The sequence below is a fragment of the Cyprinodon variegatus genome, unplaced genomic scaffold (assembly GCF_000732505.1).
Source record: "Cyprinodon variegatus isolate N-32 unplaced genomic scaffold, C_variegatus-1.0 Scaffold803, whole genome shotgun sequence".
Lineage (NCBI taxonomy): Eukaryota > Metazoa > Chordata > Actinopteri > Cyprinodontiformes > Cyprinodontidae > Cyprinodon > Cyprinodon variegatus.
This window is the reverse complement of record NW_015151256.1, coordinates 303,857-318,608: the sequence shown is the minus strand read 5'-3', so window position 1 is coordinate 318,608 and position 14,752 is coordinate 303,857. Positions and strand designations below refer to the sequence as shown.

Below are 14,752 nucleotides of genomic sequence, written 5' to 3'. Positions count from 1 at the left end.
GCTCTGTAACAGAACTTGTTGAGACCACAACTGCAGTACCAGGAAGAACGACAAGAGGCCAAGAAACACCTGTTACCTCTAAACCTTCTACTGTTACTAAAATCACACCAACACCTTCCAGAACCACTGGCGAAAAAACAACTAAAGCTTATGTACTAACCAGTGTGGGTACAAAACAGCCTGGTGAGGCTACCACTAGTCAATTAACATTCTCTACCACAGCAGTTTATGAAGCCACAACTTCAGTCCCTGAGGGAACAACCAAACGCAGCGAAAGTACAATTGTATCATCAAAGCCCTCTCTTCTTACAACAACTACAAAAGGCCCAATCAGCACAACCCAGAGAGCAACAACTGAGTCTGCAGAAACCACCTTTGCAGGAACAACAACAGTGGAGATTGGAACAACAACACCTTCAAAGGTTGGCACAACAGGCCCAGTGACTGGCTCTGTAACAGAACTTGTTGAGACCACAACTGCAGTACCTGGAAGCACAACAAGAGGCCAAGAAAAACCTGTTACCTCTAAACCTTCTACTGTTACTAAAATCACACCAACACCTTCCAGAACCACTGGCGAAAAAACAACTAAAGCTTCTGAAGTAACCAGTGTGGGTACAAAACAGCCTGGTGAGGCTACCACTAGTCAATTAACATTCTCTACCACAGCAGTTTATGAAGCCACAACTTCAGTCCCTGAGGGAACAACAAAACGCAGCGAAAGCACAATTGTAACATCAAAGCCCTCTCTTCTTACAACAACTACAAAAGGCCCGTTCAGCACAACCCAGAGAGTAACAACTGAATCTGCAGAAACAACTTTTACAAGTACCACATTGGGTGTTATAACGGGACAGTTACACTCAACAAGAGGAGTTACTGATGCTTTGGTGAAAAACACAACAACCATAACCACACAAAACCATTTAATAGGCACAACCATTATCGCACCGTTAACAAAGACACTTCCTGGAACTGCAACAGTTTACCAAACTAGATCCACTATCCAGACAACCACAGCAAGGGTCCATTCATCTTCACCACATTCGACAGCATCGTGCATGTGTATTGTTAACGGAACATCTCATCAACCCGGTAAGTCTTTTCTGTTTTGATAATGTTTGATGTGTATGTATATATATATATATATACATTTTATGTTCATTTTCTGTTATGCTGCATCACTCTAGATGTTTTGCGATTGTTTATTTCGAAAAAAGTCGTTTTGATGAATTGTTTCCCAAATATTCCTCTCAAATTGCCATTTTTTTTAAGTATTTTTAATACTTTTTTTAAAAACTTTGTTATCAGCATGTAATTTAGCAATTTCCATTGCATGTGCTCAACCTTTCTCCATAATCTGTTTTACACAGGGGACCTGTTATACAATGTTTCTGATGGCCTTGGGTGGTGCTACAGTGCATATTGCAATGCATCTTGTAAAGTTGAAACACAATCCACCCCTTGTCCAACATATATACCTAGCACTACTGCACATTCCTCTTCTTCACTGTTCAGCACAACGAATGCCCCTATTACAAGCTCAGTACCCCTGACCACAACCAGAGCAGCATCTACAGCTATCCAAGTCTGCTATGATGGAAATGTACCCAAACAGGTAAGGCATCAATATATCTTCCATAAAGATAAGTGGTTTATCAATAATTGGCTCCAAAATGATCTAACAGTCAGAACCCATAAAGGAAATAGTACAACCATACAAAAACATCCAGATCTTAATCAATTGGGTTAGGAAGACTGTATTGTATGAAGTTTTGTATGAAGCATACGTAGATGTCTGAAAATGGTAAACAACTACCGCCCTAAAAATATAACTTTTTTTAACCACTGATTTTAGACTACTTAGTTTTCATGAAAATTATACAACACAAGTAAATTAAGCTCTACAACAGCTCTGAAGTCAGCAGGTCCTAAATACAATTGTTTGTTAAACGTGTAGAGGTAATCTTTTCTAGTGAAGCCACTGTTACATTTATTACACTCTTATGCATTTTTTGATTTATTTACATAGCAGAAAAAAAATGCCTCATTTTTTATTTTTTTTAATCTCACCAAAAAAAGAAAATTATGTCAAACAGTGCAAAGATCCATAAAAACACTTTTGAAAACCAAATAAATATCTCAGATTCTAGAAACCAGTATATTGACTGTAACTGTAGAAAATTAGGGCTAAACCATTTGAAGCCCATTTTCTCCCACAAGCATTTTAACCACATTTTGTTCGATGCGGCTATCATTTACCAAAACTGTGCCAGATGTATTTTGTACCTCATAAAGGAGAATCTGGTCAAATTAAATCATAAATGCTTTATTTAAAAAGTAGTGCTTTGCACATACGAGAAATTAGTTTGGTGATGAGGTTGTACTTTAGATAAGCAAACACAGAGTTGACATAAATTCAGGAATATAAAGACTTGGATTAAACAAATGTCAGCTATATATGAACAGCATGGCATGCAACAGCAGTATAGCAACAGCATAAAATTAGATCAGACAAGTGCTGATATCAGTTGTAGGACTTCTGCATCAATAATGGTATTTAGTCTGTTTCATCAAAATCCACTGCTGTACACAGCATTATGTCGATGGAAGTTCTGTAACCTAAGAAGAATATTACTGTCTTGAAAAAGGTGTTACAAAGGTGTTACTATAAATCCTTGGAAAGTCGAATTTCTCTATATTTCTCTATATCAAACATTATGGATTTCAACAAGATGATGGGTGTCCTCTGTAGAGCTTTTTTAAGACTCAAAATATGTATAGGAGCTGTAAATGTGCAAAGGTGGTGCTCTAAAAATGTATGCATCTTTCGACAATTCCTCTTTTGAGGATTAAAAGCTCAATGGAATTAAGAAAAGTCTGTTTTTTTAAGTTTAATAGCATAGTTTAAACACCTGCCTTGGCTGGGCTCACCTGTAAGCCTAAGCTATGTTTTAATGAATTTTTATTGCATATTGTTCTTATCAAGAAATACTAAATATTACTAATTAATAGCTACTCCAAATATAGTGACAGTATACTTCAGATTGGGAACAGGATTATGTTATTTCCAGACCCAGACATTCCCGTCACTTGGTTCACTTCCCTCCAGTGATAAATGGTAACCAACCATTAGGTCATTTTTAACATCTCCTTCCCATTCAGAACGGAGAATCCTGGGTGACTAAGAACTGCATGACAGCTACTTGCACAGAAGGCGAGATAACAGTCACACCTGTGGTCTGTCCAAACGTAACACAACCCATCTGCACCAATGGGAGGAAACCTGTCAAGATCTACGAACAGAATGGATGTTGCTTTCATGAAGAGTGTGAATGTAAGTTCAGTGGTTAATCATCCACGATGTCAATAACATTTTTGCCGTTACTCAATTCACTAGAACGCGAGTACGGACTCGTGTCCTCGCCAAGTATGTTCTTGAGAAGAACACAGGAAAGTCTGGACTCTGGGACAATGGGAGCTTGCAGAATAAATCTGGGTCAATTGAAACAGAAATGTACTCCTGACATCACCACACACTCGGCTCGTCTGGAGCTGCATTTCATCTCCTGTTATTAATAGTCTCTAGATAATAATAAACTCTTAGTTTTTTCATTTAGTGGGGGGATGATAATGAACACAGTCAGATAAGCACAAATCAAATGAACATTTTGCCAAATAAAACAAAAAAAAATCGCCATCATAGCCAGCGGTCCTTCACACACTGCTATGCAGAGTGAGGGCTGCTGCAGACGGGTTAACTTTAGAACTGGCTGCCGTTATCCTCAGAGCTCCCTTGTTGCGGCGGTCCTCTCAGCTTTGGAACATTTTTTTTTAAATGACACATTAAATCAGTAAGTTGGATATATAGTGACGCTTAAAAGTATAATGATCAAATGATCTTAAAATGTACTTTTGTTGAACAATGGCAACTTTTAACTTAATACTCTGAGCTCTGTGAGCGCTCCATTGAAAGCTGCTGCTGCCGCAGTGCATGCTGGGACAGCTGTCAATCTCAAGAACGGACAATTCTGTTCTGATGCATGCTGGGAAAAGGCGAGGGAGGGGCGAGAACAACATCTGGGGACTTTGTCCGTTCTCGGTCTTCTGTTCTTGTGAATTGGAACAATGCTAGGGCTGAGAATGATGCATTTCATGAGCACATGAGAACGCACAAGTTCACATATTGAGAAACAACCTTTGTCTGCCTAGTGTGGGGATTTCTTTCTTTGCATGTAGTGTTCAGAAGCAGTACACATGTACCTTTGATCCTAACTTTGAGTAGAAACACCTGAACACGTCAGATTCCTCCATACTCTTGCTCCATGACATGCCTCCTCTTCCTGCAGGTGTTTGCAGTGTCCTGAGTGGATCCTACTACACTACTTTTGACGGCCAAATGTACAATTCCCAACAGAACTGCTCCTGTTACTTGGTTAAGGAGATTATTTCTAAATATAACCTGACCATCACAAGAAGCAATGAGTGTGATCCTACAGACACCACATTCTGCCCTCTGGCTCTCACCATCACCTACCAGTCATTGGTGATAGTTTTGACTCAGATTAAGAGTTCAGGAACACCAACAAATGTGGTAAGTAGCAGTTTAATCTCAACGAGTCCAATTAAAAATTTTCTGTGAATTTCACAGCCGTTCTAAATGTGTTTTTCTTTGGGTTCTCCAGGTCTATGTAGACCAGAAACGCATATATCCAGCCTATAGCAATTCGGTCCTGCTCCTGTTTGGCACAGATATGGAGATCACTGCAGAGATACCAAAGATCAACACAAAAATCATTTTTAGGGGCTCCTCCTTCAGCATCGACCTTCCCTATTCACTGTTTGAAGGAAACACTGAGGGACAGTGTGGTAAGATATCAGTCTGTTTGGTTTATCATTTTACAGTCATAGTATGAGTTAAAAGGCAATAGATTAGAGTGGAAAATGATCATGTCTTGTAAACTTAAACTTATAGGATTTGATTACAGTTATTTAGTTTAACAGCTATTCAGAATGATCCAAAGATCAGGGATTCTCCAAGTGTACGATGATCCAGTTTAGCAGTGATTTCATATATACAGCCTTTGAATGCTGGTGTTATGCCATATTTTGCGAGCAATCATATATTGTGACTAAAGGGGGCGCTACATGTATTTCACTTTAAATTTCTTTAGGTTTAGGAATTGATTTATTTATTTTAGGGTTTTATGCAGGTGAGGATTCTCAGTCACCCAAGTCCCAGTCATTCCAAATAAGTAAAAAAAAACATTCCACCGGACTTTGTGTTCAAGTTTTAAGACATTTCGCTTCCAATCCAGGAAGATTTTTGAATTCAGAATGTAAAAATTTGAATTTTTTGACTGTGTTTAAGTTTTTAATTGAGGACCAAGTTGTATCAGTGGGGAATGATGAAAAGCAGCTGTGCTCTGCCTCTAAACGCTGCCTGTTTCTGTAGGCACTTGTGACAACTCCCCGGCCAATGACTGCCGTTCTCCAAACGGAAACATTGAAAGCTGCTCAGAAACTGCAAGACTGTGGACTATCCCCGGAGCGCCCTGTCCCACTCCCAGCCCCACCTCACCTGTTACCACAGCAACACCTGTAACTTCATCACAGGGGCCTTTCCCAACCACACAACCCGCCTGCAAACCTGCCATCTGTGAGCTGCTTAGGAGCAGGTTAGGAAAGCTGCAACCCAGAAAAATGTCTTTTCCTTATGGAGGGGATTTAGATTTGTCATTTGTATAAACAGTGTATACAAAACAAAATTTCATTTCGTACAGCTTTCATGACATTTGCATTTCTTAAAGTGCAGCATTGATCAAAAAACAGTGTAGGAGAAAAAATGTTGTTCCATCATTGTCACAAGGAAAGTGTTTTTTATTTTAAACCTGAAAATAGTAAAATCCAGAAATAAAACTTTGAAAAATATTTTAATTTAAAAAAAGAGTTTGAAAATACATTTTCTGTTTTAACAGATTTTTTTTATTGATTTTTTTTTTTATATTCTATTTTGTCAAATGTTATCTTTCATTTTTTTTTTACAGGTTCTATATTTTGAGATATTTTTCAAATTTCTATTTTTACAGATTTTAAACAAATTGTTGTTTTTCAGATTTTTTTCATGAATCCCATCGTCTTCCTTTCTAGAGACAGGCTTTTTCTATTGGTCTTTACGGACATTAGTTACAATGTTTTTATTGGTTATCGGTGCGTTTGTGTTGGGCTAGAAGTGAAGGAAAAGTGAAATCCTAATCCAAAAAAAACAAAATCTGTAAAAGAAATTATATTTAAAAAAAATAATAATTACAAAAATTTGAGAAAGCAGCTAAGTTACCTTTAAATCCTTGTTTTTCTTTAAAATGTTTATAAAGATTTCAAATATGGATTACATTTTCTTTTCGGATTTCCATTAGAAACCATGTTCTTTGCTTTCATTAACAATAAAATAATAAAATTCCTCCACACCTTACATATATTTATTTTTATTACAAGTGATATCGTCATGCTTTAGCATTATGTGAAGTTTTAAGCATTAAGTTGTCTTGTCAGATTCTTCCTCTTTTCCACATTTATCATCTTATTCACATATTTTGAAGTGCAGGTTTTTAGAATCTCTATCTCAGACTGATTCCTCTGTTCTTCTAACATGCATCCATTTTCCCCTTTAGCCTTTTTGCACCGTGCCACACCTTAATTTCTCCTGAATCATACGTGAAAACCTGCACCTATGAAATCTGCAACGGTGGCAACGACACCTGCTCCAGCCTGGAGGCGTATGCTGCTGAGTGTTCCAGCGTTGGTGTTTGTATCGACTGGAGGAATTCCACCGGTGGACTGTGTGGTGAGGCCTTCGGTTCTCAGTGGGTCTCATCGGTGGGAAATCTGCAAAATCTTCAAATTAACATGACTCTCTCTTTTAGAGCATAGATGTCCGAGCAACAAAATTTACATGGCATGTGGCCCGTCAGTAGAGCCCACATGCAATGACAGGTACAGCCAACATTTATTCCCATTGCTGCATATTTATCGTTTATTTTTAGTTTGCTAATTGTAGTTTAGGCTGCTCAGTTGGGCACAGGGTAGCACTGCCGCCCTGCAGCAAGAAGGTTCTGCGTTTGGTTTAAAAATTCAAACAGCTGCATCTCAGTTTTTGCAGATACCTCATCCTCTAGTGACACCTCAAAGAAACTGACTACATTCAATCTTATTTAGGGGCAGACGAGTAACACGGGCAGAACCTGTTTTTCTTATTTTACCTGGTAAAACATTTTAAAATGATTTCTCCATTCCATCATTTTGCTCTATTTGCGGATTGACTAAAGAATCCAAATTAAGTTCCTTAAGTTAATTTTCACAAACTGAGATGCCAAAAAAGAGATATGAATACTTCTTACGAAGCGAAGAGTAAGACAGAGATTATCTTCAATTCCTGAAATAGTTAACGGAAATATAGAAAGTAACCACACCCCTTTAATAACCTCACTTTGAATTTATCCCTCAGATACAACAGGAAGTTTCAGGCAGATGCGACATCAGCTGCTAACGTCACCAAGGAAGGCTGCTTCTGTCCGCCGGACACCACGCGGTTCAACTCTGTGTATGACACATGTGTCACTTCCTGCGGTGAGAAAATACTTCAATCCTCTCAGGGAATGAAAACATGCCAGGAGAGACTGTTCTCCTTATGTCTGTTTGAAGAATTTAAGCTATATTTTAACTGAAACTTCATCCTCTCTGTTTACTTCGCTGTGTTTTCTTCTCAGACTGTGTTGGACCAGATGGAAAACCCAAACAGGTGAAAAACTTGGTGCATATCTCAGTGTGTACCAATAAATGCATATCCGAGGGTCTAAAATGGCTCATTTTCCTCCCAATCAGCCTGGTGATACATGGACAAGTGAATGCAACACTTGCGAGTGTGACGGCGATTCGATGAGTGTCCGCTGCGAGCCTGTGAAGTGCCCCGAGGTCCAGAGCCCCAACTGCAGCGAGCTCGGCCAGCAGCTGATCAACAAAACAGAAGGCTGCTGCACAACACAGAGCTGTGGTCAGTGTCTGTGCCGGATAGAGCATCCCTCAACCCCACAGGCATGGTTCTGTGCTGAGGAGGGAATAAATGCGTAAAAATACACAATTTTACAATAACTTTAAAAGGTCCTGGAAACTTAGAAATGAGACCAACACACAAACAGGAAAAAACATGCAAAAGAAATGCAGCAAAGGAGAAAAGTTTTAACTTAGGAAAGTCTGTTATAACAGGCTGATGACATGAAACTCCTGAGAAATGTAGAGTCTAAATTAAGTTCAGCTAGCAGCTGGCTAGCTCAATTGGTAAGTCACCCGTCCTGCAAGCCTGGGTTCATATCCCAGGGGGGTGGGATGAGCTGCCAGTGTTGGTACTTAGGCAGGACCCTTCACACTAATGCCTGCTTTGGGGGAGTTGTTGGGCATTAAGCTTGGAATCCTGAGGTTCTGAGTTCAAGCCCCACTCCCACAGACTGCCACTCTGGCTCCCTAAGCAAATTCTCTTAACCCCAAACTGCTCCTCAGGCGCCACACAATGGCAGCCCACTGCTTCCCAAGAGGACAGGTTAAATGCAGAGAGTTAATTTATTTGCTCTGTGCTTGTGACAGTGTAACGACAGCAAAGCAAAAATTATTAATAACAGATTCACGTTTGAATTATTTTTTTAATTTTACCTAATTTCCTCTAATTAGAGAAACTGTGAGTCTGGATTGTAATATGAAAGACAGAACTAAAGATTAGGGTGATGGCATGGAGGCTTCAAAGGCAACCCAGAAAAACCAGTGGACATTTGGAAAAACATAAAATGCAGATTTTAAAATGTGGGCAGGGATGTGGTTTCAGCTTTCTAGTATCTGTACTCATTCCAGAGCAGTGACTCTGGTTCTGTGATTAGGGATCAAACCAGGTCCACAACCCACGTGTGAATGGGTTTTTTATCTGCATCTGACTGGGGTTTCTCAGCAGTGAGCCCCAAGAACTGAGATTTAATAGAAACTGAGTGAAAGTCTGGTGCCTTCGATTTTTGACTGTTGTGGTCATGAAACATTATGTTCACAGGTTTCAGGTAACTTATTTTGTATCCAACAGAATGTAACTTGAACCTGTGTGCTGCTCCTCCCTCCTGCTCACTGGGCTTCCAGCTGAACGTTGCCAACGGGACCTGCTGCCAGTCCTACGAGTGTGGTGAGCGACTCTAACCTCCTAGCTACTCTAGTCCCTCTAAAATCTGCCGCAGGATGGTTAAAACGCAACAAAAAGCTCAGACATGATGGAAAGACATGTATATATTTTATGTCTTCTGGTTTAATTCAGAATTATTGAGTTTTGCTGTTAATTTTCTACATTTCGTGTAAGATTTAGAGCAGATACCTACAAAGAACATACAGGAACATCGAACATTAATAATTACACTCATATACAACATCGAAGGGCTTTACAGAATATTGATGCCCCGATACCTGGCTGTGCAGTATCGGCCGATACCAATACCATACCGATTGATGTGTTTGTGCATATATGAAGAACTTTATACAACTTGGATGTAAAATAATTGCCATTATGGCTTTATCACGCTGCTGCCTACCTTTGTGAAGCAAAAAAAAAAAGACTAATACAAAGTGAATCCAGTTGAACTTTTTATTGCCTACCTGGAATGGGTGACAATAGGTGAATAAACTTTTGGCTCTCAAAATGGTATCGATGCCCTATTTGTTGGTACTTGCCGATACCAATACCACAATTTTAACGCTGGAACGGGGCCCTTCAAAAACATTTTTTCATAAGAACCAAAACAACAATCAGTGAAAGGAGGTTAAAAGTCATTTTGCGGTAAAATAATTTTTACGCTCAATTTATTCAATGTAAGTTAAAGCACAGTTTGGGATAATAGAACTGGATCCTTCTATCACCTAAATACGATGACTGGAAACATCGTTTATAACCAGACTCGTCTGTTTTTTTTGTCTGCAGTTCCTAAAGGTGTGTGTGTCTACGACATGACTGAGTTCAAGGTGAGGACATCCAAAGAGATGCATGAATAAGAACAATTATGTCAATTTGTTCAGTCGGTTCTGACTTTCGTGTGTTTTTTCTCTGATAAAACTGAATCTATTCAAGCCATAATTACCCATTTGTTTTGTATCATCTTTGTATGAAATCCTTATAGAAATACACACTTCGTTGCATTTAAGCTCTAAGATTTCATGTTTTTTTTTTGAAGGTCATAATAATACTTTATTAACACTAAAAGATTCAGCGTAATCATCACAGCCATTGGTTGGATGTAAAGGTTGTAGCTTTGAAACTCAGTCTATTAATGTCCCTGAATCCAGAATCGGATAAAAATGCAGATGAAAAATTTCCCCTGAAAGGTACAATTAGATCTAAATAAAAAGTTAGATTCTCAAGAAATTTTTGAAAATCCATCTTAAGTTTGGGACTTAAAAGAAAATATCCTAAATTATGAATTTTAAAGAAGTTTGTTGCCTTAAAATCTTGATTTCTGACAAATTTTCTTTCTTTTCTTTTCTTTTTTTTATTATATAAATCGACCCTGAACCTAACTAGAACACTGCAGAGTTTGATGCTGTGGAAAAGCTAACAGGCTTTATGTGGTTTTACAGCCTGGTGCAAAGATACCGACACCTCAGCAAGCATCAGAAGCTCCACTGGAAGAACCATCAGTAGCCAGAACCTCTGCAGAAACAGTCCTGAATGGCTCTGATACTCCTGCACCCTGCCAGGAGTGTTACTGTGGTCCCAAAACAGATCCCACCACCAAGCTCAACATCATCACATGCACACCGGTGCTCTGCAACACCAGCTGCTCTCAAGTAAGATGACTCAGCAGAAGTCACTGTTTCACACAGTGGAAGAAATGACCTCGACAGTTTGGCTCATAAACCCAATAAAGATGGAGGAGAAAACTTCCTGAGGCTGCATCACAGGACAGGGAGGAGCTGCTGCTCACTACAACACAGAGATGCAAGAATCAAGCTCAATACTTAATACGATTTAGATAAAGGAAAAGATTTATACCATAATTAGAAGCTTAATAAAGTTGGTTTCACAGGATATATACCTTTTAAACCTCCCTGGTCTTATAAAGGTAGTTTGATATAAGTTGGATCAGAGACCATAACACCATCTTCATCCTCCTACTTCTGTCTGCAGGGATTTGAATATGAGACCAAGGCAGACGCCTGCTGCGGGACATGTGTCCAGAAGAGCTGTATTTTTACGTACGACCAGAATGTACATGTTATTGAGGTCAGTTCATCAAATGTGTTGTTTTTTAAATATTACATACGGAGTGAGGTCTGTGCCGATATTGTTACAAAAGCAGAGCAACCTTTTTAGATTAGAATTTTACATAAGATTAGACAGATTTATTTAGCCATTTCATGAGTGTATTCAAAAAGAAATTTCGTTTTAAACAGCACTAGACAATTTCATTTTTCTGAAGTGCAGCCTTGAAAACAGTAATAAATATAAAATAGTAATATAAACATATGACTGTATATTTACAGTTCTAACATATTTTTTATATAAATAAAATAACCAATTTTACATAACAAAAATTAAATGAAATGTAATTAATTGTTGTGTAATTGAATTAAATGGTATTTGTCTAGAAATGCAATCTGGTGATTAAATTTTGAAAAAGATTTTTAATCCAAAAGGCTTTGAGAAACAATTTGCATTTATTTATATATATATATATATACATATACACACATATATATATATATACATACACACATACACACACACACATAGACTTTTTGTATCTCTTTTTGTATCTCTTTTCTAGATTAAGTTTTATGAATTGCTTTGTTTACTGGGGGTTGAAGTGAAAAAAATGCAATCTACAAACTCAATCTAAAAAGAAGAGAAATTTGACAAAAAAAAAAGAGAAAATATAAAATCTGTAAAATAAAATTTTAAATTATTTTTCTAATTAAAGAGAATTTGAGCAAAGTTACTTTTAAAAGTTTTTTCGATCAGGAAGTTTTTTGAAAGCTTCATTTCTAAACCTTATGTTATTTATTTCCATTTAAAAAGCTTGATCTTTGCTTTCAACTAAAAAGAAACTAAATTCAGTCATTACATAAAGTTGTAAACTTGCTTAGCAGTTCTGCTATTTTTATTAGATGGAAACACATTTAGGCCAGCTTTTCCTGATTGGATTGCTTTTTGTTTTTGCACAGGTCAACAGCACCTTTGTACCTCCTGGTGACAAATGTTTGCAGTACACATGTGAGAAGATCAACGGCCAGATCGTGATGAAGGAAACAAAGACCACCTGTCCTCCCTTCGACCCGCTGGACTGCGAACCTGTGAGTTTCATCCTGTGAAGATTAAATATGGTTCAACTTCCCATCAGATCTTCATAGACTATTAGATTTAATCTTGCTTAAGATCATGACACAGGATCTGAACTCATAGTTGTACTACCAAATGGGATGGCGGTGTTCTGTCAGATGAGCATACCCGTTCAGACCAGCATACCCATAGTTAATACCTGTTAACCCCTTTAGTTTATCCCTTTAAGTTTTGCATAAAAAATAAACTTTAAACTACCTTAATGGGCTTGTATCCTTTTAGTCATGCACAAATAAACTATTTAATTACTTATTTTTCCATGTTTTTTGAAGCGTAAGGCGATCTGACCTTAAATAGTTTTGTTTTTTTACCTGACTAAATGGATACACGCCTGATGAGGTACTTTAAAGTCTATTTTCCGTACAAAACTAAAGTGATGAACACAAATCTGACGTCTTGCGCATTCGTATTGACTATAGGTATGCTGGTCTGACGGGATATGCTCATCTGACAGAACACTGTCTCTCACCGTTTTGGATGCTCTCACCGATACTGACAGTCTGGATGTCATTTATCTACCAAAGTCCAGTTATTAACGAGCATTGCTTTGAAGGGTGCAGCCTGTGGGGAGCAACTCATGATGCTGAATGGCTGATTTAAAAATTGCTTTTCTCTCATGTTTCAAATATGCTCAACTGAAAAACAACCTAGATTCTATAACCTCAGAGTAACATAAATATCTGAAGTTTTAATGCCGTTACAATTTTTATTGGCTAGATAAACGTTCCTTATTTTGTATGATCAAATGTCCCGTTTTGCTTCTTCACCATGTATGTAGCGACTAACAATAATAAAAATGAGCAAAAACAATGTTTTAGGAGACTTTTAGAGGGTTGACTTTAAAAAAATTTGATTTAGGCACAAGTCCTGTTAATTTAGGGTTACTACATAGTCGACTGGTGAGGAGAATCCCCTCCTTTACAATATGTGATGGGTCACAGAATAAGGTATAACATCAGATACTTTATTACTCAAAATGAAAGGTAAAGCGCACAGGAAGCTCTTTACCTTCCTCTATCCTTTGCATCCATGCCACACATTCTAACCCCCCCCCTTCTTCATCTAGGGAACCGAGACAACTGATGCCAGCGGCTGCTGCAAAACCTGTAAGTTAAAGCATCATGTGGAAATGTGCCACATGGCAGCTGGGTGTCTAACATGACGGAGTTTAAGAGCTGTTATATGTTCCAGGCAAACTGCAGAGCCTCTGTAAGGTGGACAGCAAGCTGACTGTCATGGAGGTGAACGGCTGTGTGAGCGCTGAGCCAGTTAACGTCACATCATGTGCCGGACGCTGCAAAAGCTCATCTATGTAAGAATATCTGTCAATATTTCATAGATTTGAAGGTTTTAGCAATAATGTTAAACACTAATCTTTAGCATATGAAATTTTGCAAAAAAATGTATAGATTGATTGTTTGAATGCCTAAATTCACGTATTTGTCAGCTTAATAAAATAATTCCAGTTAAAAGTTTAAGTCGAAAAAATATTATTGTTTAAGGAAAGAAGCCTATTTTAGATGGTGAACCAGTATAAAACCTGTTGATGTGTTTATGTCTGCAGATACTCAGCAGCAGCTAACACGATGATGCACCACTGTGAGTGCTGCCATGAGGCCAAGACCAGCACAAGGCGTCTGGAGCTGACCTGTTCTGATGGCTCCAAAGTCCAGCACAGCTACACCCATGTGGAAACCTGCCACTGCAGCAAAGAGGAATGCCCAATCAGCAGCACATCTAAACCCCAGCGCCGCCGGAGACGCTGACCTGTCACAAGCTGACCATAAATCATGCAACCTTTCCAACCTGCTCTTATGTATAGTGCAATGTGCTCTTCTACAGGGTCACTGTTAGAAATAAAACTCCTTCTGTATTTCTCTGTCTTACAAAGAATAAATATATATCAGCAAAATTATCCTTTGTGTTTTGAACTTTTGTGGAAAATGTGTTGAATAAAACAAGTTAAGCAAAGTTCTAAGCCAACCTGAAACTAGATCTATAGCAGCTGAAATTTACACTGCAGTTAAATAGGGGAGTAAAGATGTAGTAGAGGCCCTCCAGCACCACAGGGTGATACAAGCAGTCAGTGGTAAAACATCAAAACAAGATGTTTAAACAAGAAATTCATATTGATTAAAATGACAAAGAAAAAGTGAGGGATGTGTTTTTTTAATTTGAAGTGGAGTCTAAGATGGTTAGAAAGGCAAAAAAGATGTACTCAAGTAAGGAAGTCATACAAAATTAAGAGAATTTAAAAAGTAGTTTTTAGTAAACTAGTTAATTATATTTATTATATATAGTTTTTAACACATTTTCTAAAATGAAGACAACATAAGA

At 38.1% G+C, this 14,752-nt stretch overlaps 1 protein-coding gene across 1 annotated transcript in view; it reads left to right on the top strand.

The window, feature by feature from the left end:
- The window catches only part of LOC107098716 (intestinal mucin-like protein), a 16,452-nt gene extending 2,134 nt beyond the window's left edge, over positions 1-14,318 (top strand). Inside the window, exons 3-21 of the mRNA XM_015396534.1 lie at positions 15-1,095; positions 1,374-1,618; positions 3,166-3,337; positions 4,350-4,594; positions 4,686-4,869; positions 5,456-5,678; positions 6,672-6,844; positions 6,924-6,993; positions 7,505-7,626; positions 7,767-7,798; positions 7,882-8,050; positions 9,119-9,214; positions 10,001-10,041; positions 10,654-10,863; positions 11,204-11,299; positions 12,241-12,369; positions 13,482-13,521; positions 13,607-13,727; positions 13,980-14,318. Coding sequence (XP_015252020.1) covers positions 15-1,095; positions 1,374-1,618; positions 3,166-3,337; positions 4,350-4,594; positions 4,686-4,869; positions 5,456-5,678; positions 6,672-6,844; positions 6,924-6,993; positions 7,505-7,626; positions 7,767-7,798; positions 7,882-8,050; positions 9,119-9,214; positions 10,001-10,041; positions 10,654-10,863; positions 11,204-11,299; positions 12,241-12,369; positions 13,482-13,521; positions 13,607-13,727; positions 13,980-14,181 — 3,651 coding nt within the window. The 3' untranslated portion in view covers positions 14,182-14,318. The remainder of the gene's footprint in view (positions 1-14; positions 1,096-1,373; positions 1,619-3,165; positions 3,338-4,349; positions 4,595-4,685; positions 4,870-5,455; positions 5,679-6,671; positions 6,845-6,923; positions 6,994-7,504; positions 7,627-7,766; positions 7,799-7,881; positions 8,051-9,118; positions 9,215-10,000; positions 10,042-10,653; positions 10,864-11,203; positions 11,300-12,240; positions 12,370-13,481; positions 13,522-13,606; positions 13,728-13,979) is intronic.
- The last annotated feature ends 434 nt before the right edge of the window (positions 14,319-14,752 follow it).